Source organism: Esox lucius, chromosome 12 (genome assembly GCF_011004845.1).
Source record: "Esox lucius isolate fEsoLuc1 chromosome 12, fEsoLuc1.pri, whole genome shotgun sequence".
NCBI lineage: Eukaryota > Metazoa > Chordata > Actinopteri > Esociformes > Esocidae > Esox > Esox lucius.
Window position 1 is genome coordinate 22,397,146 of NC_047580.1, and position 20,566 is coordinate 22,417,711.

Here is a 20,566-nt window from a genome sequence, read left to right on the forward strand (position 1 = left end):
TAAGTGCTTCCATGTTAAGAGGTCATCACCTTGGAGGGTCTAATTAGCCCCTTCCCCTTTTCAGGGAGAAGCATGTGAACAGGTAAATGGAAAGCTGTCGGTTGAGGAAAAAGCAGTTGATTTTAGATTCAGCCACTGACTTTGTGAGTGTTGGTGAATGTTAGGCTGCACAGAAGCTCACTTTCACTATATGCCATGCTTGTCTCCAGACCTAAACCCAGTTGGAAGTTTCTTCAGAGCATTTTCCATCTCCAATAAAACTAAATTATGGAATTTCTTATGAAAGAATGGCATCACGTCCCTCCCATAGAGGACCATCCAGTTGAAAGATCCAATTGGTGCATCAAAGCTGTTTTGGCCCTATCAAAAACAATGTTAGGGTGTCTTATTTTGGCTATTACCTGTGTGTTATATTCGGAAAATAGAACTGGTACCTCAAGGTAGCAATGAAAATTCACAAATCTACAGTACATGTGGCAGATGGAAAATAATTCAAAGCAAAAAGTGCTAGTATATGGATGACAGTGTTGTCTAGCCATGGATGAGGTACCTGAATAACAATCATCACTGAAAGGATAAAGTGTCAATGTTTTAATATAAAACATAGGAACCCCCTTAATTGGAGGGATATAAAGAGATTGAAATCCCTTCCACATGCAGAGGTAGTCTCAGGAGAACCTTTTAAAGCATTGTCCTTAATGTGACAAAACAAATCTCGCTGCATTATCACTGGCTACAACCACGTGGGTTCTAGCTTTGGACCTACCCACTGGTTTCTGAAAGCAACCAGACGGATCAGTTAGATAGTTCAAGTGTTGTTCAAATCCTGATGTTTTGTGGAGAGAAAAATATATAGATGTTGGTGTAGCGTTTCACTTAGCAGCCTTCAAAATGTTCTTCTTGCTCAGTCTCTTCTCCCACAGAATGACTCTCCATTGATATCACCATGTGACAGTCCTCAATCCTTTCCTCCTCTTCATCATCGTCATCCTCCTCCTCCTCCTCAACTTCATCCTCGTCATCATCAGCGTCATCATCATCATCTCCTTCCTCCCTTTCATACACCTCTTCCCTGCTGTATTCCATTTCAGACTCCTCCTGACTGCCTTTTGGCCCCTTACTGTCAGCTCCGTTGTGTCCACGCCTCATCCTCGTCACTCTTTTCTCTGTCTCATCCTTTTCCACCACGGACCCTGCCATGGGGCACTTGTGGTCTCTGTAATACTTCTGTCGGGTGAAGCCCTTTTTGCAAGTGGAACAGCGGAAACGATAGTTATCAGTGTGCGAGCGTTGGTGCTCAAGCATGTGGGCTCTTCTACTGAACGCTTTCTGGCAGTACCCACATTTATAGGGCTTGATACCTTGGGACAGCAGACAAAACAACACCTCAATTGTTTTTAATTCCCATTTCATAAATGTCAAGAGCTGCAACAAAGTGTGTTATGTTTCCAGCTGTGACTGGTATACTGACTGTATGTGACAACAGACAGGAAACACTCACCAGAATGAGATAGTATGTGTGCCTTAAGCTTGTCTGGTCTGTTAAACTCTTTAGTGCAGCCAACATGTGTCCTGAAAGCACACAGAATGCTTTGAATACAACAATAAAAAACAGCTCTCTTTTATATTGATGTCAAATGTATCCCCATCTCTTTCGGATTCTTCCGTGGCTCGTGTTTCCAAATGGCCTCACGTATGATTTGTTAGGACAATGGAAGGTTCACTTACCTGAATGGGCATTTGTATTTCTTAAAGGGCTCATGAATGAGCATGTGCCTCTTCACCTTATCTTTCCTGTTGAACATGGCTTCACAAACAGAGCATTTGTAGGGCTTTTCTCCTGCAATATAAAAAAAACAGTTTTGACAAAAGCAAAACCGAGAGAATCAAGTGAAACGTGCTTATATAACTGGTTAATTTGTCTTTCTACGTGCCTTACCTGAGTGGATACGAGTGTGCAGTTTGAGGTAGTGCTCAGTTTTGAAGAACTTCTTACATATCTGACATTTGAACCTCCCCCCAACGCCATGTGTGGGTAGGTGCCGCCGGAAATACCTCTCACAAGGAAACACCTGACAAAATAGAAGACATTCTTTAAGACTGTATGTATTAATAAAGTAGATCCTAAAACAAAAAAATGAGTAACACGTTTTAGAGAGTACCTTTTGGCAATGTGGACAGGGGAAGTTATGTGAAGCTGTTAACAAATGTTGCTCCAAGGCCTCTTGCGTGGAGTACCGGCTTTGGCATTTCATGCACCTGAGTGTGACAGAAACACTGGTAAAACCACTAAACCTGAGGTCTAACTAAGTAAAACACCAAAGGCTACATTCAGACGTAGGTAATTTACATCCTTCTTACGCATGTAGGTTGTATTCCCACCAGCTTTGCACAGCTGTGAACTGGGTTTTGTAGGCGTGTTTCCCTAGCATAAATTTTATTCAACATCTGAAAAAAACTCTTACTTGCTAGTGAAGATATTTTCTCAGTCTATAAGTTATCAGATATGTTATTTTTTTTACCCCCCCTTACATTTATCTGAAGCCATCCTTTAAATTTTGGTACACCATAAATTAGAAATTTTGTCTGACTCAAAATATTTTGATTCTTTTTTTTTTTTTTTTTTTTTACCCTAAATCAAGTAAGTTACTGAAAACACATTCCCAATTAAAGAAAAAACCTTAGAAATAGTTACAGAAGGTGGAGAGAATGGACGCTGGGAATGATTAGATGGCTATGATGAATATATAGATAGGGTGGAGACTATGAAGCTGACCTATAGAAGGTCGTTTCCTTGCGTGGATTTTGCTGGGGACAGAAGCAGTGGGAATACTGGTGCACCCCAAGCTCAAACAGCGAGGGGAACACCTTGCTACACAGGTGGCATCGGTAGGTCAGCTGCTCCTGGTGTGTCCGGATGTGCTCCAAGAACAGTTCCAGCTTCTGGAATGTCTGGGAGCAGGACTTCACCACACACTTATATACCTTTAACACAGCAGGAAGAAACATTTGTACAAGTGTTGTGGACAGAGTTCAGAGACAGAAAACTGTAATATAAAAATAATAAGATTGCCAAATAACAGTGATTGTAATAATAGAACTGATTGTTCCTGTGCTTCAATGTTCTGGTTAGATCCTTCCCACTGCCCAAGCGGACTTACCTGTTCCCCCTTGTGCTGGGTCATGTGAGATTTGAGCTGGAAGTAGGTGCTGAACTTGCCGACACAGAATTGGCACTGGTAAGAGCTGTCAATCAGTATGATCTGTTTGGTCTGGGCCTGCTGGCTGCTCTGCTTGGTCTCGACATCACCCAGCCTGTCTACATCGGTCTGAGAGTCACAGTCTCTCTCATCAGGCTCACCTGATGTTTCAGAACATACATTCAGCACACAATCTAGATTCACAATACATACCTAAGCGCTTTATTATAAAACATACATTGATATACCGAAATGCCTTTGGACCTTGGTTCGTATATCTTAGCGTTGTTCGCAAAGGATCTCTGTGGCCTACAAAGAAATATGAATGAATTAACATTGAGATGATTACCTGGCTGCTGCTCCTCTTCCTCATCATGCTGTTGTTGTTCCTCCTGTTCCACCTCCTCCGCACACAACGGGACCACTTTGACTGTGATGGGCAGCCTGGACACAGTGCTGGCCACGCCCGATGGCCACACTTTGTGCGTCTGCATGTGCTTCTTCACATTAGACTTCTGGGCAAAGGCCCGGCCACACACAATGCACTGGAAAGGCTTCTCCCCTGTATGACTGTGGAGATATGACAGATCATTTCTTATCCTGGGTGGACTTCATTAAAATGGACGTGGATATTCTGCAAGGGGCTGAAATGATTTGTTTAATTCACCTTCTGATATGTTGCTGGAGATCAAAGTTTTTGGAGAAGACTTTCTCACAGAAATTGCACTTTAGTTTCTGGGACTTTCCTTTCATTTGTTCCACTGAAAAGCAACAACACAATTATTTTAATTTTAATATAACTTAAGCCTCCAGGCTTTTGTGTACAGCACATTAACAGTACTATAAAAAAGATTTTATCCATTTAGGATTCTCTTTTTTTTTTTTATTGAATATTATCAGATCATCCAAAAGTAATACTAGATTAAGTGATTTGATAAAACGATATTTTTATTGACTTGAGTCATTTGCTAAAATTACATTCCTCTTCCTCCCAAGTTGTAAAAAGGAATAGCCTCCTTACAGAATGACTGGTCATAACACTTTTAGCTGCAATGACTGGAACAAAAAGCTTTTTTGTAATCTGTCATATTTTGGCCCACTCCCCTGTGTAAAACTTCTTTAACTCAAAATGTGTGTGTTTCTTGCCACAACATCTTAATTTTTCATAGGTCTGGACTTTGACTAACCCTAAAGGCCATCTGGATTTATCCAATAAACACACATTGGTGTATACATTAGATAAGTTGAAAAGCAACATATTTAAAGATTTGGACAGGACAATGCAATGTCCTGACCTAAACAGAGGGTTACTGGTTTAGTGTGAATAACTGCAAAACATCAATGGAAGAAGAGTGGGGAGGGTCAGTGGCAATGATTGGTTGGTAGAATTAGCTAATAAGCTCAATGTCTTTGCAGATCGAGTTTCTCCCAGTTTGTCAGTTTGCTAAAGAAAGCCAAGTCTGACACGTTTGTCCAAAATACTTTTTGTGCAATTGCGCAAAAGTGTCCGAGAATTTTTATAATTATTTCAACAATTATTTGAACAATAAAATATATATTTCTAAAGATCAGACTAACTATAATGTACTTTTTTTAATGAAAACATACCCTCTGCTCCCTCTTTCTTGCCATTTCTGGGTCTTTTCGGAATTATCATTTTGTCAAAATCCCCCAGTTCATTTAGGTTTGCTGTGATGCTGCAAGTTTTAGTTTTGGTGCCTTGCTTCCCAGGGCTGTATATTGGAGGAGTGTTGAAAGACTGGCTCTCCACACACTGACTGGGGACCTTGGGGCATAAACAATATGCTAAGTGTTAGTTAATTACTGATCCAAACTATTCAAGAAGGTTCCCAAACACTGCCGTAAATATGTGTAACTGAAATGTCTTATCTTTCTCATTCTCTGCAAAGACTAATTAAAATCTCACCTGAACAGATTGGAATGACTGCAAGCCCAGGGTGTGAATCTCTGCATTACCACTCCCAGACATTTGGGGCATCGTGCTGTAGACCTGGACCACTGAATTGCTGATGCTGGATGGCACCTGGGAGGATAGAGTCTGAGACTGTCCAGGTGGGAGAGAGTGGGAGGACTGCTGATGGTGCTGGAGGTAAGATGCACCTGTGTGCATACTCAGATTACTCTAAAAGAAAGGAATATAAGTGGTGAATAAAGGCTGAAGACATACACATATTAAGAATGGCTTTACTGACTAAAAACCATGTACCTGAATAGGTGGCTGCATGGCTGCCATGGGTTGGTCAATGGATGTGAAAGCGGAGATGGCAGACATTAGAACATCATCACTCACTAAAACATTGCCCTGGACCAGTGTGTGAGTAAGAGGAGATGGAGGCACGGTAATGTATGCAGATACCTGTACGTGTGATGGAAAAAAGACAGCATTATTGCATTAACATTGCAAGTAAATTATTGCTATTATGTACACTACATCTGTACATCTACTCCCTGGTGCATAAAATTATTTCCAGATTCATGGTGGGAAGAGATTAAGTAACAACAAACAGCTGCCAATTAAAACCCTACGTAATGGGGCAGTGGTACAGTACCAACCTGTCTGTTGGCAGGCGTGTGTGGTACAGAGCTAATGGAGGGTACAGGGGTGTAGGCGTTACTAGATGCAAGTGATACTGTAGACAAGGAGGGTGCATTGGACTGGCACTGCTCTCTCTTGTGGGTCATAAATGCCGGTAATGAATTAAACTGTTTCTTGCACTTCCCACAAAGAAAGACATCTTCATCATCTGTGTAAAAAAAAAAAGAAAAAATTTTTTTTCAGTCCATCTGTGTTTCAGCCATTGGAAATACAGAATACACCCTTGATTTGGGCTACTATAGTACTTAGTATTCTTTCATCAACACATCAAGAGTTGCAATCAGATGAAGAGGATAAAGGTAAAGTGGACAGAAGCACACACCCATTGCCTGAATGGTGGATGAGACTGAGACGTTCTGGTTGTTTGGGTCAGAAACACCTCCCTGGCCATCTAACAGAGACTGGACAGCCAGGACTGTCTGGTTGTCCATCCCTGGAAGACAAGAACAGATCTAGAAGTTAGACCAGAGAAAAAGATGGTTTTAAGTGCGACAGAAACAAACACATTACGAGACAGGATTGATGCGCCACTGCTTTTCCGACAAGCCATTTTCTCAGTTGCGGTAGCTAGCTAGTTAGCTTAAGCTAAAAACTACACATTTTCAAAGAATAAACAAGCAAAGGACAATCACATTCAATGCTAATACAAACGCAGTAACAAACAAACATGAACCTATGCAAGATTATCAGAATGTACTAATAATAAAATGATGTAGCTAAATTTGCTACTAATCTGGCATTATGATTACTGTACACTGGGCTTTCTCATGTCACATTTACATAATTGCACGTCCTAGATAACCCAAAACTTTCGAGAAAACGTCCTACAACATATTGATTACTATGCCGCTAATATAAAAGGGTGAATATTATCTATCTATCGATACCTTCCAGAACTTCAAATATAGCCTGCGCCATCTTGTAGTCCTTCTGTGTGTAGGCGCTCGATTAAGACGACTGCATGTCGGATAATGTTTGGTGGGCGGATCCTCTGCTCAACAGTTGGGGATGTATTCATCCCAACGAACGAACTAAAAACGTTTATTTGTGAAACGAACGAATAGATAATTATTATTACTAAACGAAAACTGATTACTATTATATACAGGTGCTGGTCATAAAATTTGAATATCATAAAAATGTATTTCTGTAATTCCATTCACAAAGTGAAACTTGTATATTATATTAATTCATTACACACATACTGATATATTTCAAATGTTTATTTATTTTAATTGTGATGATTATAACTGACAACTAATGAAAATCCCAAATTCAGTATCTCAGAAAATTAGAATATTACTCTAGACCAATACACTCAATACTTAGTTGGGGCTCCTTTGGCATGAATTACTGCAGCAATGCGGCGTGGCATGGATTCGATCAGTCTGTGGCACTGCTCAGGTGTTATGAGAGCCCAGGTTGCTCTGATAGTGGCCTTCAGCTCTTCTGCATTGTTGGGTCTGGCGTATCGCATCTTCTTCACAATACCCTATAGATTTTCTATAGGGTTAAGGTCAGGCGAGTTTGCTGGCCAATTAAGAACAGGGATACCATGGTCCTTAAACCAGGTACTGGTAGCTTTGGCACTGTGTGCAGGTGTCAAGTCCTGTTGAAAAATGAAATCTGAATCTCCATAAAGTTGGTCAGCAGCAGGAAGCATGAAGTGCTCCAAAACTTCCTGGTAGACGGCTGCGTTGACCTTGGACCTCAGAAAACACAGTGGACCAACACCAGCAGATGACATGGCACCCCAAACCATCACTGACTGTGGAAACTTTACACTGGACTTCAAGCAACATGGATTCTGTGCCTCTCCTCTCTTCCTCCAGACTCTGGGACCTTGATTTCCAAAGGAAATGCAAAATGTAGTTACATCAGAGAACATAACTCAGCAGCAGTCCAATCCTTTTTGTCTTTAGCCCAGGCGAGACGCTTCTGATGCTGTGTTTTGTTCAAGAGTGGCTTGACACAAGGAATGCGACAGCTGAAACCCATGTCTTGCATACGTCTGTGCGTGGTGGTTCTTGAAACACTGACTCCAGCTGCAGTCCACTCTTTGTGAATCTCCCCCACATTTTTGAATGGGTTTTGTTTCACAATCCTCTCCAGGGTGTGTTATCTCTACTGCTTGTACACTTTTTTCTACCACATCTTTTCCTTCCCTTTGCCTCTCTATTAATGTGCTTGGACACAGTGTGAACAGCCAGCCTCTTTAGTTATGACCTTTTGTGTCTTGCCCTCCTTGTGCAAGGTGTCAATGGTTGTCTTTTGGACAGCTGTCAAGTCAGCAGTCTTCCCCATGATTGTGTTGCCTACAGAACTAGACTGAGAGACCATTTAAAGGCCTTTGCAAGGCCTTTATATTAGCTGATTAGAGTGTGGCACCAGGTGTCTTCAATATTGAACCTTTTCACAATATTCAAATTTTCTGAGATACTGAATTTGGGATTTTCATTAGTTGTCAGTTATAATCATCAAAATTAAAAGAAATAAACACTTGAAAAATATCAGTCTGTGTGGAATGAATGTATACATTATACAAGTTTCACTTTTTGAATGGAATTACTGAAATAAATCAACTTTTTGATGATATTCTAATTTTATGACCAGGACCTGTATATATTACACTTACCAGATTGCTAATTAATTGATTACAATATACATAAAATTACTGGGTTGTGTGTTGCTCCCATCAATCTGAAAATGAATGCACTGGATGAATTGGTATACCAATGCTTATAATCTAAATGTACATTCACGATTGAATATACATTTTCTTATCAATTAGCCAAATAATGTTCCCAAGTTATAATAACGAAAAGTGGCGTCTTCAACGTTTTGAGGAAACTTGTTTTTCAGTATGAATAGTTCTCTAGCGTAGTTAACGTTTAAGCTACTGAACGCATCTATGGTGTCACAGAAAGTGACACTGAATAGAGCCAATAACAAGTCTGGAAAATACTGACATTTGAGGGGTGAATACGCTCAACCAATTAAAATCCAGATATTCACGCACGTGCTAGTTTCGCGGCAAAATATTTGGCGCGTAAACCCCAAGCCTTGTTCTGATCAGCTGGGACAATAACAACAATAACACAGTTGATTCGGGGTCTCTTGTTTTAACTTTTCTAGACGGACTTCAGACAATGTGTTTACTGAATTGACTTTTCGGATTCGTGTATCGACAATGTTGATTTTATGTCTGGAATATTTGCTATTAATTTTGTTTTGTCGGATTGCTTCCTGGGTGTGCTGACCAAAACGAGGGGTTGAAGAACTGAGTTTGCTCTCTAGCTAGTTACAGTAGTACTGTTAGCTAGCTAACGTTTGATAGATGAATAGCTAGGATGCTAACTTTACCTAATTAACTATGCCATTTGAAATGATTTTCATGGGTAATATGAATCAAATTATTTTTCTAATGTAAAGTTGGTGTTCTGCAACTTTTTGTTGGAGTGCAAATTGTATAGCACGCTGACTTGTTACTAACGTTATGATACTTTGTAGCTACGCTGTAGCTACCTGGGGTTTGCTTTCAAGTAACCAATCCTATTTAACCTAAACGAAAACAACTCGTTCTGTGCTAGCAGAACTAGCTATTTTGCTAACTAGCAACGCTTGTATCATTGGGGACAATATTCAATTAAGTCAACTTGCTAACAACACACAGTTAACAAATTATGAAGTATTTTTAACGTTATTAACTGTTTCAAACAAACCTTATTTTGAAGTAAACTAACGTAAGCTAGCTAAATAGTAACAGGGAAATTACTTTCTAGATATGGTCCGGCCTTGCCGCAGTCATTGGAAAGATGAAAACAAAAGATTAACGTAACCTTATGAAGGGTTGGCAGCGAATTAGCACGCTAACGTTAGCTAACATTTGCGTTATTACACGGTTATGGCACTATTGTAAACGATTAATATCCAGTGTTATCAGTGTTATTATGTCTAGCTAGTTATCCTGTAATCAGCTATCGGCTGTAACTTTCAGAAATCTCAACCACCGTTTTTACCGTACCGTTGTTTTATTGTTGGTCAGTTGTTAGGGTATACTTCTTATATTTGGTCATACATTTTTTTATTCCGTTAGCTTATGTTTTTGAAGCTAATAGTCAGCAATCTAATGTTGATATTAGCATGCTTAACCTCAGTATTTTTAAGCAAACTCTTCCAGTACGTTTGCATTATTATTCACATACATAAGAGATGCCGCATATCAGAAGGTATTGATAGTACCATACAAAGACTTGAATACTGCCCCGCAAACACTGTCTAGGGGACTGTAGCACCCCATTTGTGTGTGAGATGTCAGAGACACTCATATCAGGTCAGACGTCTGAGGATCTATTGGCAGACTTTGAAACTATTTTAAATGCTGGGAGTATTGACCTATCAGAGGGCCAGATAGTGATAATCTCTACCCCCAGCAATGTGGGCTTCAATTCCGGTGTCACCAGTAACATTGGAGAGACTCTCCGGTTTGTCACCCCCCAAGGCCCAGATGTGGTCCTTGACCAGCGACGCCCGACTCTGGGACGACCTCCGGTATAACATTTTCTATCTGGGTGCTTGCTATGAGTTGAATGTATGTGATGGGGTGTACAAAGAAAGTTTGTGAGAAGAATTATCTCTGTTCATACAAATGTTTTACCACTGCCCAATACATACACACACTGTGTTTCAGGTGAAGAGGAAGCTGGACTTAGACAGTGATCACCAGTATGTTAGTACCTCCCGTCCACCTTCTCTTGGGAGGGCACCAACATCCACACCAGCGCCACCCAGAGGTTTTATTCACAGTTAAACTAGAGCTGTTCAAATAACATGATTATTCACTTGTAACTTTTATCATTTTGGTTGAAGTCAATACTTAATAATAATTTTCTTTCTCAGTTCCAAAGCCTTCGTCAGAGAAGTCTCGCTATGACACTTCTCTTAACCTGACTACCAAGCGTTTCTTGGACCTGCTAGCCCAGTCTCCTGACGGGGTGGTCGACCTGAACTGGGCCTCACAGGTTCTCGAAGTGCAGAAAAGACGCATCTATGACATCACCAACGTCCTGGAGGGTATCCAGCTCATCTCCAAGAAATCAAAGAACAACATTCAGTGGCTGTAAGTGAGAGGTCTTACACTTGCCATACAGTATTGTGTCAATACTTTAACACCAGTGGTTTTACGGGATGGCTATTGATATTGAGACACATTTTTTCCCACCAATCCTGACTACAAGGTCATTCTATTTGTCACAGGGGGAACCGCATTGATGGTGCGTCAGTTTCCTTTTACCAGGACCTACAGAAAGAGGTCTCTGAGTTGACAGAGGCCGAAGAAAAACTAGATGAGCTCATTACAAAGTGTAACCTCCAGCTAAAACTCCTAACTGAGGATACTCAGAACAAAAAATATCCTTTGGGTCCTGCTTGTCTCTGTTTCACTGTTTGCTTTTTGTATTTCTTCTATGTATGTAACAGCAGTGTTTTTTTTCTTTAACATCATGTCAAGCTTGGTTATGTCATGTGCCAGGATCTGCGGAGGTCCTTTGACTCTCCTGACCAGCTGGTGATTGTAATCAGGGCCCCCGCAGAGACCCAGATGCAAGTTTCAGAGCCCAGCGAGGTATGTCAGCGATTAAAAGAACAATGGACACTTGCTCATTACTTTTCTTCACTAAATACTGTGTTCCCCACTAATATAGTTTACAATGAAATTGTGACTTGATTTGTGTCCTGTTCAAAACGAACGATTTCTTTGTTGTCTTTCCGGCAGGGTTATCAGGTCTCCCTTAAGAGCACTCAGGGTCCCATCGACGTGTTCCTATGTCCAGAGAACAGTTCTGGTGTCTGTAGCCCAGAGACTGGCGTCAGCCCATCCAAATCGACAGATCAGCCAACACCCCAGCCTGCAGAACTACCACAGTGCAATTCCACACAGGAAATGCCATCATCTACAGCTGCTGCCCAACAGGACTCCTCCTCCCTTCCATTATGCCGTGAGGCGGGTGAGCTACTCTCAGTACTATCGCAGTCACGCTGTGCAGTTCAGAAATGTCTGTGGTTTGGCCATGAGATCCGTTCTCCTGTCTCCTACTCAAAAGGTATTTACTTCAGGTCAGTGAAATTGTGTCCGTTTGTCTCTCAGATGCATTGCTGGATGGTGACCCATTCCCCAACCTCGGAGTGCTGCCGGACTTTGAACTTTCACCTCTGTCCTCTGACTTCCTGGGTGGGGAGTGTCCTGGAAACCCACTGGACAGCTTCATTAACCTGTCCCCTCCACAAAGCCACGACTACCACTTTGGTCTGGAGGACCATGAAGGCATCAGTGAATTATTTGACTGTGACTTTGGGGACCTGACCCCACTGGAGTTCTGAGTTTGGGGTGGAGAATTGTACAGCAGACAATACTAGCACTTAAGTCATTTAGTAAAAGAGCGTAGCTTTAGACAGTTAGTTAATTTATTTATATGCAATGTTTTTTGTATGGAGATTTGAAGTGGTTTGTGCAAGTGTGTTTTTGGGATATGGATTTGTGATTATCAGCTGGAATATTAGCACTTAAAGCTAATACGGAGTTTATATTAGGCATTTTAGCCATGGTCTCAGGTGTCAGGAACAGTCAGACCTTTACAGGAATTGTAAGGTTTCAAGTGGATTTTAAGAAGTCATACTGTATGTTGGCCAATGATGTTGACAGTATATAGCATATGTAGGTTAGTAAGCAACCTACCTGTTTTATAAATTACATTTCCAATGTGGTGGGGGTGAGGAAGTTGACATCCATTTGTTGGTCAAGTTACCAATCTAAGAATTTACCTCTTAAAACCTGTCCATATTGTTGATCATGGTTCATTCAAGTTTTGCCAATAATTTGTCTGAGTTTCCCTGAATGTCTTAAAGTTTATGCATCTCTTTACTAGCTCACAACACTGTTCTAATTTAAAAGCTCCTTTGTGGCCACATTTTAACAATTGTTTGCATTCCTTATGGAAAGTGTGTTTATATGTCTAAGAATTTTTTTATATTTATTTGATAGAGTGTGATTAATACATTTTGTTTGGTACAGAAGTAACTGGGAAGGGAAGTCTTGGATCAAGGTATAAAGGCTGTTTCTTGTTCAGGCCCCGCTCAAATTATGCAATACTTAATGTAATTTGTAAATGCACAAAGTGTAAATTTTTTTGTTTTATTTTTGCAATTCTTCTGCTTTTTGGTTACTCATGCTAATCCAGTATATATATTCCCAAGATTAATGTATTTTGCTGACCTGTGGATGGAGTCCTATCCAAGCCTTTTAAAGAAAAGTCCAAGCCTTTCCATAAGCTAATTACAAGGCACATTAGTGGTAGGAGTAGTTATTTGATGTCCACTGTTCTGTCTTTGCTTTCAATTTATCTTGAAATGGCAGCTGAACTTTGATTTTTTTTAATGTGAGATGTTTATTTGATCATGAACCATGTCACTACTCTATTCTACAGGGCTCATGAAGTGCCTTTAAAAAAAAGTGTTCATGATAAAAGGATGTCTGGTGGATGGATTCAATTGTGTATAATTGAGGTGTTTTAATGAAATGTTCAATTAGCCTTTTTTTCTAACAGCAGCTTGATTATTAATGTTTCGGGACAGTAAGGCTACTCTTGACAATTCAGCCACTGTGCTTAGGGGAAGTCGGGAAACTAACTGCAGTCATTTTCATGTTTTTCCAGGTCTTTGCTTTATAATGATTTTACAAAAGGAACTTTTTTGGTACCTTTAAACAGTGAGAGTAATAAATTGTACCAAGGCAGTAAGTGGCTTTAAGCATGACGTTTGTATCAAGTTTATTAAAAAATAAAACATTTTGAGTAGACCATAAAAATGTTAAAAACAACAAATGATGCTAGGAATAGTTAAGTTGAGACATTGAAGGTCTGTGCGATAAACCATCTGTATAACGGATGAACAGCCTGTATGTTCTTTGCATGCCTACATGTCCGCAGAGCCTGCCAAACTATTGTTCTCTGCCCTCTTAGCTATTACCTATATTATTAGGTTGGAATATTTGAATCACCAGAGCTAATCAGCAGCTGTTAGTGGAGGGTGCACCACTGCCTCATTCTGCACCTGAAACTGTTCAGACCGGGTGGTTATGAATTAAGAGGCCTTTATGAGCAGACAACAGGTGAGTGTGATATTTGCCGCCAGATGTTATGGAACAGGTCTGTACACCGCAGTGTTACCATGTCTTTCCCGCTCAAACATGGACGTGTTTTCTCGTTTATGGTGTGTTCTCATCTTTGGAAATGGGTTTGGTGGAAGTGTATTCAATGTTTTAATAGAGACTACTGTGTGCTTCATCATGCCATCATCGTTTATTCCCGCGAGCAGCTCTTTGGCTGAAGCATGTCAACCACAGAGGACACTGGGCCTGAGCTCCCGACATCTGGTAGTACAGAAAAACTGCCTCATATTTACTGCCCTAGGTAGGCCATAGTCTTAACAATTAATGTGAATTCTTCACTGTTTACCCAGCAGTTATTTGCTAATATATTTTTTTCTCTATTGACCTGTTTAACCTGTTTGTAGTATAGTTACCGGTTAATGAACTTCAACAACAACTGGTCATATTCCTCAACTCTTCTGTGTTTGGCTGTGTAGGTGGGCTGTCAAGATCCTTTTCAAATGATGATGGTCCTGCTCTCTGGTGCCCTGTTCCACCCAAATGATGATGGTCCTGCTCTCTGGTGCCCTGTTCCACCCAAATGATGATGGTCCTGCTCTCTGGTGCCCTGTTCCACCCAAATGATGATGGTCCTGCTCTCTGGTGCCCTGTTCCACCCAAATGATGATGGTCCTGCTCTCTGGTGCCCTGTTCCCCCCAAATGATGATGGTCCTGCTCTCTGGTGCCCTGTTCCCCCCAAATGATGATGGTCCTGCTCTCTGGTGCCCTGTTCCCCCCAAATGATGATGGTCCTGCTCTCTGGTGCCCTGTTCCCCCCAAATGATGATGGTCCTGCTCTCTGGTGCCCTGTTCCCCCCAAATGATGATGGTCCTGCTCTCTGGTGCCCTGTTCCCCCCAAATGATGATGGTCCTGCTCTCTGGTGCCCTGTTCCACCCAAATGATGATGGTCCTGCTCTCTGGTGCCCTGTTCCACCCAAATGATGATGGTCCTGCTCTCTGGTGCCCTGTTCCACCCAAATGATGATGGTCCTGCTCTCTGGTGCCCTGTTCCCCCCAAATGATGATGGTCCTGCTCTCTGGTGCCCTGTTCCCCCCAAATGATGATGGTCCTGCTCTCTGGTGCCCTGTTCCCCCCAAATGATGATGGTCCTGCTCTCTGGTGCCCTGTTCCCCCCAAATGATGATGGTCCTGCTCTCTGGTGCCCTGTTCCCCCCAAATGATGATGGTCCTGCTCTCTGGTGCCCTGTTCCACCCAAATGATGATGGTCCTGCTCTCTGGTGCCCTGTTCCCCCCAAATGATGATGGTCCTGCTCTCTGGTGCCCTGTTCCCCCCAAATGATGATGGTCCTGCTCTCTGGTGCCCTGTTCCACCCAAATGATGATGGTCCTGCTCTCTGGTGCCCTGTTCCACCCAAATGATGATGGTCCTGCTCTCTGGTGCCCTGTTCCACCCAGGGAGCAGGCACTTTCAGTTTGTCAGTGTCCATGTTGGTTCCTGTTGGACTTGATGACCTCCAAATCTACATTGTGTCTTCATGGGCAACACATCAGAGCCAAAGGAGGATTTGTCCTGCTGAACAACCCATGGCTTCATAATAACTTCATGAAGTGTTTTGATGATTCTAGGGATTATGTTGGTCTCAAGATGATGATGATATGGTCAGGTTGAATACATCTATTGTTATTATGAACAGAGAGTTGGTATTTTTCACATGATACAGTCTACATCCCTTTTGAAGACCAGAAAGGTGTGCACGTTAAAAGTAACATCGAGACCATGGTCTTTTGGCTAGGTAAGTGGCTTTAATGAAAAACAATTGTTGTGTCTCCTTGGTAACCCCATGCCCCCAAATCCCCACCATCTTCATCCTGAGTGTGGTCTGAAAAGAGCAAAGCCGCATGAACACCTTTTGATCAGGGGGAGTTGGGAATAAATAACAGACGCCGCTCGTCAGCCAGAGGAGAGCTGCAACACAGCTAAATACAGGCGTTACACTTCTGATGATTTGGTGGTGTGTAATGTGTGCATCCTAAATAAAATAAAAAAGAAAGTATTGTGGTGGGGCTTTGCCTGCCAGGGAGACCACCTCTGAAGACAAAACTCAGACGGGGGTTCAGGACCATGGACAAGGCCTGTGGGGAACGGCTGGCAGACAGGCTCATCAACCCCGACGAGACACAGCTGGAAGCGATTAAGCCTTGATGGGGCTGGGATCGAAGTAGCCCTGGGAGAGGTAAGAGAGAGATGAATAATCCTGATCTCTTTTATGACTTGGTCACAGATAATGACACAGAATCACCCGACGGTGAGACACAGGCCCCTGCCACGGAGAGCACTGAGGGAAGACGGACATCACAGCCAATGAAGTTGAACTGGTTTGGTTTTTCTTTGGGCTGTACAGTGAAGGCCTTGGGCATCTCTTTCCCAGCATTGCAGTTGTGTGCTCTGGTCTCCCCAGTCACAGCAATATGTTTAAGGAACTACATATGTATGAGCTGATTGCTGGATTTCACAGCCTGACCTTGGCTCGGCGTTAGATGAGTGGCAGATTTGGTTCCAACACCCAAGGGAAAAAGTGGAGGTAAAAAAAACGTATATTTAAAAAATAAATAAAATAACTTAGCTGCTCAAACATTACTCTGAAACTTGCTCATTGAATATCTAATTCTATAATATCTGTCGCACTACAGGAATATTCTGCGACGGTACCTGTCCAATAAAACCTTGTACCACACTCCTTTCATGAGTGAGTCAACGCTGGCATTGTAATGATGATAGTGAAGGATGGGTTTCTGTAGGAAACAAGTGTGGACACAAAGAGGGTTGGATCTCACCTCAGATGGACTTCAGAGCCTCAACTGTGCTTAGAAGTGTAATGAAAGTAAGACAGGGGTACCATTTCTCCTCTCTGGCAACAGTTCAGTGTTGAGAGGCTTCGCAGATGCTTTAGAAATTACCATGGCTGAGCTAAAATATCATTGCAAGTCCCTATGGTTCTGAAAGGTTATGTCAATGCTCAAACCAAAGACACAAAAGCTTTTCATGGAGAATACGCAACTTACAAAATCTTCCTTTTCAGTTCGCAAACATATTTAAGATAGACAGAAGGCTGATCCAGTAGGCTCCCATAATCCCCCCCCCCCTTTAATCATTGTTGTGCTAATCTTGTGTGATTTGTGTATATTTGACATTTTATCACCTGATCCCACAAAAACATACTTGTAGGTTGTGACCAAATACTTTCTAATTTCTTGTTTTAAATGTTATTTGTTTGAATGACAATGGACACGTTCTTGGTATGAATAATTATCTTAACAATTTTGTCTTGGTACTTCTCCAGGTGTGTCCTTCCGCCCTCACTGATAAGGTCACACTGGTTATATAATACCGGTCTTAGTAAAATGTAACAATATAATACAACAAATGGAGTAAATGTGATTTTAGCTGAAGGAATTCAGGAGTTTATATCTCTAGATCCTAGATGCTACATTAATGGAATCTAACCATTCCTTGACATTCCTGCTCCTCCTAGGGAGTACCTGCCGCAGTCAGGACAGACCACCCATACAAATGATAGTCAAACAGTGAACATAAGCTTTCACCAAGTCTATTTTTGCAAAAGGCATAATGCGTGGTTCCTGTCAATTTCCCAAGGAATGCGAGTGTTTGTATCAACTTCTCTTGTATTTCTGTGTTTTTGATAAGTTAATATTAAAATGCGCTATTACATTATTTTCTTTAGATTAGGTTACATTATTTTCTTTACAAATTATTCCTGTAAGATATGTAAATATTTAGTAAAGATCAATCCAATTTTCTTTAAATCATTTACATGTGAATTTGACAGTATTCCTTCTAGAGCTATTGGATGCATTGGATATTGCAGGCAACTTAAAAGTAAATCAATACTGACTAACATAAAAATTGCTGGATAATATACAGTAACTATTTTATTATTCATAGATCAGTAAGTCAGTCAAAATTAAAATTTGAAACATTGTTTAAGGAGCTATCGAAAGTAACCATAATGTTTTCCAGTGAATACAGTTAGATGGAGCCTGATTGGATGATGATACACTAATGTTGTTTGCAGGTAATTGCAGTGTACATTTCTTACACTTGGTAGCCTTTTGACGACGGACGGACGGGGACGGGGGGCGGTGACAACGGACGGACGGGGACGGCGACGACGGACGGACGAAGGACGGACGACATGAGATTTGGGATCGTTTAGGATGCGTACCTTGTTATGATCTTCCATTACCACTAGATGGCAGCCTTGGAGTGACTCAAACTTCATGACACCCCTTTAACTTGTGGGTTGCCTTAGCATTTTGTGTGAACGAGACAAGATAGAAATGGTTTCTAGTGCTGACAATGTCTTGACAACAGTTGTACTGTTGAATATGAAGGATTTATGCTATGTTAAAGGCAGTTGTATTTCAAATGGTGGGAAAAGCAGTTCAGGAGGATGAATATCGAAAATGCATTGTTTCAGTATAAAAACATCTAGCTGCAGTCTTCTGAAGAGCTGGCTGTAAAGCCCTTCCCTATTAGTTAACTTCAGTTCTTTCAGACTTAGGTTCTGCAAATTATTCATTTTAAGCCCAAAAAATTCTCTTTTAGCCACAAGCCCAATTTTGATGTGCTATCCCTTTCAAACTGAAAAAAGTATAGCATTTCTGGACGTTTACAGGACATAGGTTTGCAGCCTTGTTTTGAAAGTGTGGGAGCAGGTGCACAGTTTGCTTCATAGCTCAGATGCCTAGGACTACTGTCACCACAGTTGAGGTAAATTCTATTTCTGCTCTATTCCACTGAAAATCTATGCAGAATTAGATCTGTAGCCACCTCCAAAATGTTTGGCAGTATTGATACAAATGAGCAAAAAATAATATATAAAATTAATGACCACACTGGTAATGATCTATATTGTCATTTTCCAACATATATATAAATCAAAAATATATTTTGTCAATAATTAATTCACATATTGTCAACCTGTAAGTTGGGAGAACATATTGAAATGGTTTTTAAACCTTTAGATCTTCCTCCATACTGAATCTCCAGATCTTTCATTATTTTCTTATGGGCTGCACTCAGTTCAAACCATGTTTTCACTCCAGAGTTGACAAAGTGGCAGGGCCAGGCTGTTGGACTGATAAATATGTCTCATTTACGTACTTGTTTTAACTTTTTCTACCAACGAATCACCCTGAATAAACATTGTTAATTCTATTGGTGTTTACCTTTGTGCGACGAGGAAACATTGTTGACATAATGCAAACAATTTAACTGCTGTTTATTCACTCTGTCAGATCTACAGTACATCTTAAATATATTTTGAATCTTACAGTCAACAATTCTAAGGATTAGTTGCATTATAATTGCATAGGATTTTGTAACCATTCTGGCCTAAGAATTAGCCAATTGGGATTAACCGAGGTGACAGCACCCCAGAGGTAACCAGAACCAGTGACCAGAACCCGCCTCTTTGGGTAAGAGGAAGTTTATAAAATATATAAATACACTTCAGAGGATTGTTCTGCTTAACTGTTGAGACAGTGGCAAGATGTGTACTGGAGGCAGCAGCTTAGACCGTTGGTCCGCTCTTGGCCACCACTCCTAATGTCTTGATCCATCTGCCGCCAGTTATCTCAACACACCAGTTGTGAGTGCATTCTACTGTTGTCCTGTGAACGTGCCTCTTAACATTTGAATGGTTGGAGTTATAAGCCATTATTCCCCCATGCCTGAGAGCTAAGATTCTCAGGAGTACAAATCTGATGTAGTACAGCTGTGTTAAGCATTACCCTTAGGCCTGTGTTCCACAAGTCACCAAAAGTATCCTATATCCGGCAATTCGCTGCACTTTCCAGTCGTGTTATTCTGGTGTATCTTCCTATGATCTCTGACCAGGGTAGACTAATCATTTAACAGATTAACTCATTGTGCGTAGTTGTAACACATGTACCCCAGCTCCACTCATTGTTTTCTTATGCCAATCGTGCAGCCAGAAAGGATTTACATGGACAATAGACATCCATCGAGACCCATTTATTTGTCCAACACTGTGCTTCAACCCAATTATTCAACCTCCAGTAATACAACTGCATAATTGGGTCTTAATAAATAAGAAACAGGTTTACTCCTATGACTATATCCCAATGTATTTGTCTATGACTGTACATACTGTATCTAAACATTACCTGTTAACATTATAGTTACAATACTTAAAAAGGACTTGAAGAATCAGAATAATTGTATTTATTCATGCGTCCTCAGAATTTTATATCATGGTAGATAACATATAGGGACGGAATGCATTAAAAACTTTAGTTATCATATATTTACATACCATGGGTGATATGATTGGATGAGTGGTGAATGTATGCTTACAGTTGATGTACACATTTAAAGATTTGCAGATCCAGTTTTTGCATCTATTGCCTCCAGATTTAGGTAGATGAACAAACATCTGGGAGCAGTGTAAAGCATCTTTTCAACAACTAACAGTTTGGTGGTGTAGTCTTGCTGATGTCTACAGGGAAGAGAACTGGTCTCTAAAATCTTGTGGTA

General features: G+C 41.0%; 2 protein-coding genes across 3 annotated transcripts; one reads left to right on the forward strand and one right to left on the reverse strand.

The window, feature by feature from the left end:
• Positions 1 to 568: 568 nt before the first annotated feature.
• On the reverse strand, positions 569 to 6,775 carry znf341 (zinc finger protein 341). 2 transcript variants are annotated; one of them, XM_010891464.3, is made up of 15 exons: positions 6,705 to 6,775; positions 6,140 to 6,250; positions 5,775 to 5,965; positions 5,428 to 5,577; positions 5,128 to 5,343; positions 4,809 to 4,986; positions 3,868 to 3,961; positions 3,550 to 3,770; positions 3,162 to 3,361; positions 2,777 to 2,985; positions 2,163 to 2,259; positions 1,940 to 2,072; positions 1,729 to 1,840; positions 1,502 to 1,572; positions 569 to 1,361 (listed from the first exon to the last, which is right to left on the reverse strand). In XM_010891464.3, the coding sequence occupies exons 1-15, from the start codon at positions 6,733 to 6,735 to the stop codon at positions 877 to 879; spliced, it is 2,499 nt and encodes an 832-aa protein (XP_010889766.2). In that variant the 5' UTR covers positions 6,736 to 6,775; the 3' UTR covers positions 569 to 876. The 2 variants fall into 2 exon arrangements, with proteins under 2 accessions (XP_010889766.2, XP_019907424.2); XM_020051865.2 differs by lacking the exon at positions 6,705 to 6,775 and adding an exon at positions 6,598 to 6,654.
• Positions 6,776 to 8,872: 2,097 nt separating this feature from the next.
• On the forward strand, positions 8,873 to 13,664 carry e2f1 (E2F transcription factor 1). Its single transcript, XM_010891463.3, has 7 exons — positions 8,873 to 10,368; positions 10,508 to 10,610; positions 10,717 to 10,936; positions 11,074 to 11,226; positions 11,326 to 11,440; positions 11,591 to 11,822; positions 11,963 to 13,664. The coding sequence occupies exons 1-7, from the start codon at positions 10,129 to 10,131 to the stop codon at positions 12,193 to 12,195; spliced, it is 1,296 nt and encodes a 431-aa protein (XP_010889765.1). The 5' UTR covers positions 8,873 to 10,128; the 3' UTR covers positions 12,196 to 13,664.
• Positions 13,665 to 20,566: the final 6,902 nt, after the last annotated feature.

Coding starts and splice junctions, on each gene's coding strand:
- znf341 (XM_010891464.3), bottom strand. CDS start 6,735: ATGGCGCAGGCTATATTTGAAGTTCTGGAAG. Junction 5,578..5,774: donor ACACGCCTGCCAACAGACAG/GTTGGTACTGTA, acceptor TCACACGTACAG/GTATCTGCATACATTACCGT. Junction 2,260..2,776: donor AAGGAAACGACCTTCTATAG/GTCAGCTTCATA, acceptor TGTCACACTCAG/GTGCATGAAATGCCAAAGCC.
- e2f1 (XM_010891463.3), top strand. CDS start 10,129: ATGTCAGAGACACTCATATCAGGTCAGACGTCTGAGGATCTATTGGCA. Junction 10,937..11,073: donor AAGAACAACATTCAGTGGCT/GTAAGTGAGAGG, acceptor TATTTGTCACAG/GGGGAACCGCATTGATGGTG. Junction 11,227..11,325: donor GAGGATACTCAGAACAAAAA/ATATCCTTTGGG, acceptor ACATCATGTCAA/GCTTGGTTATGTCATGTGCC.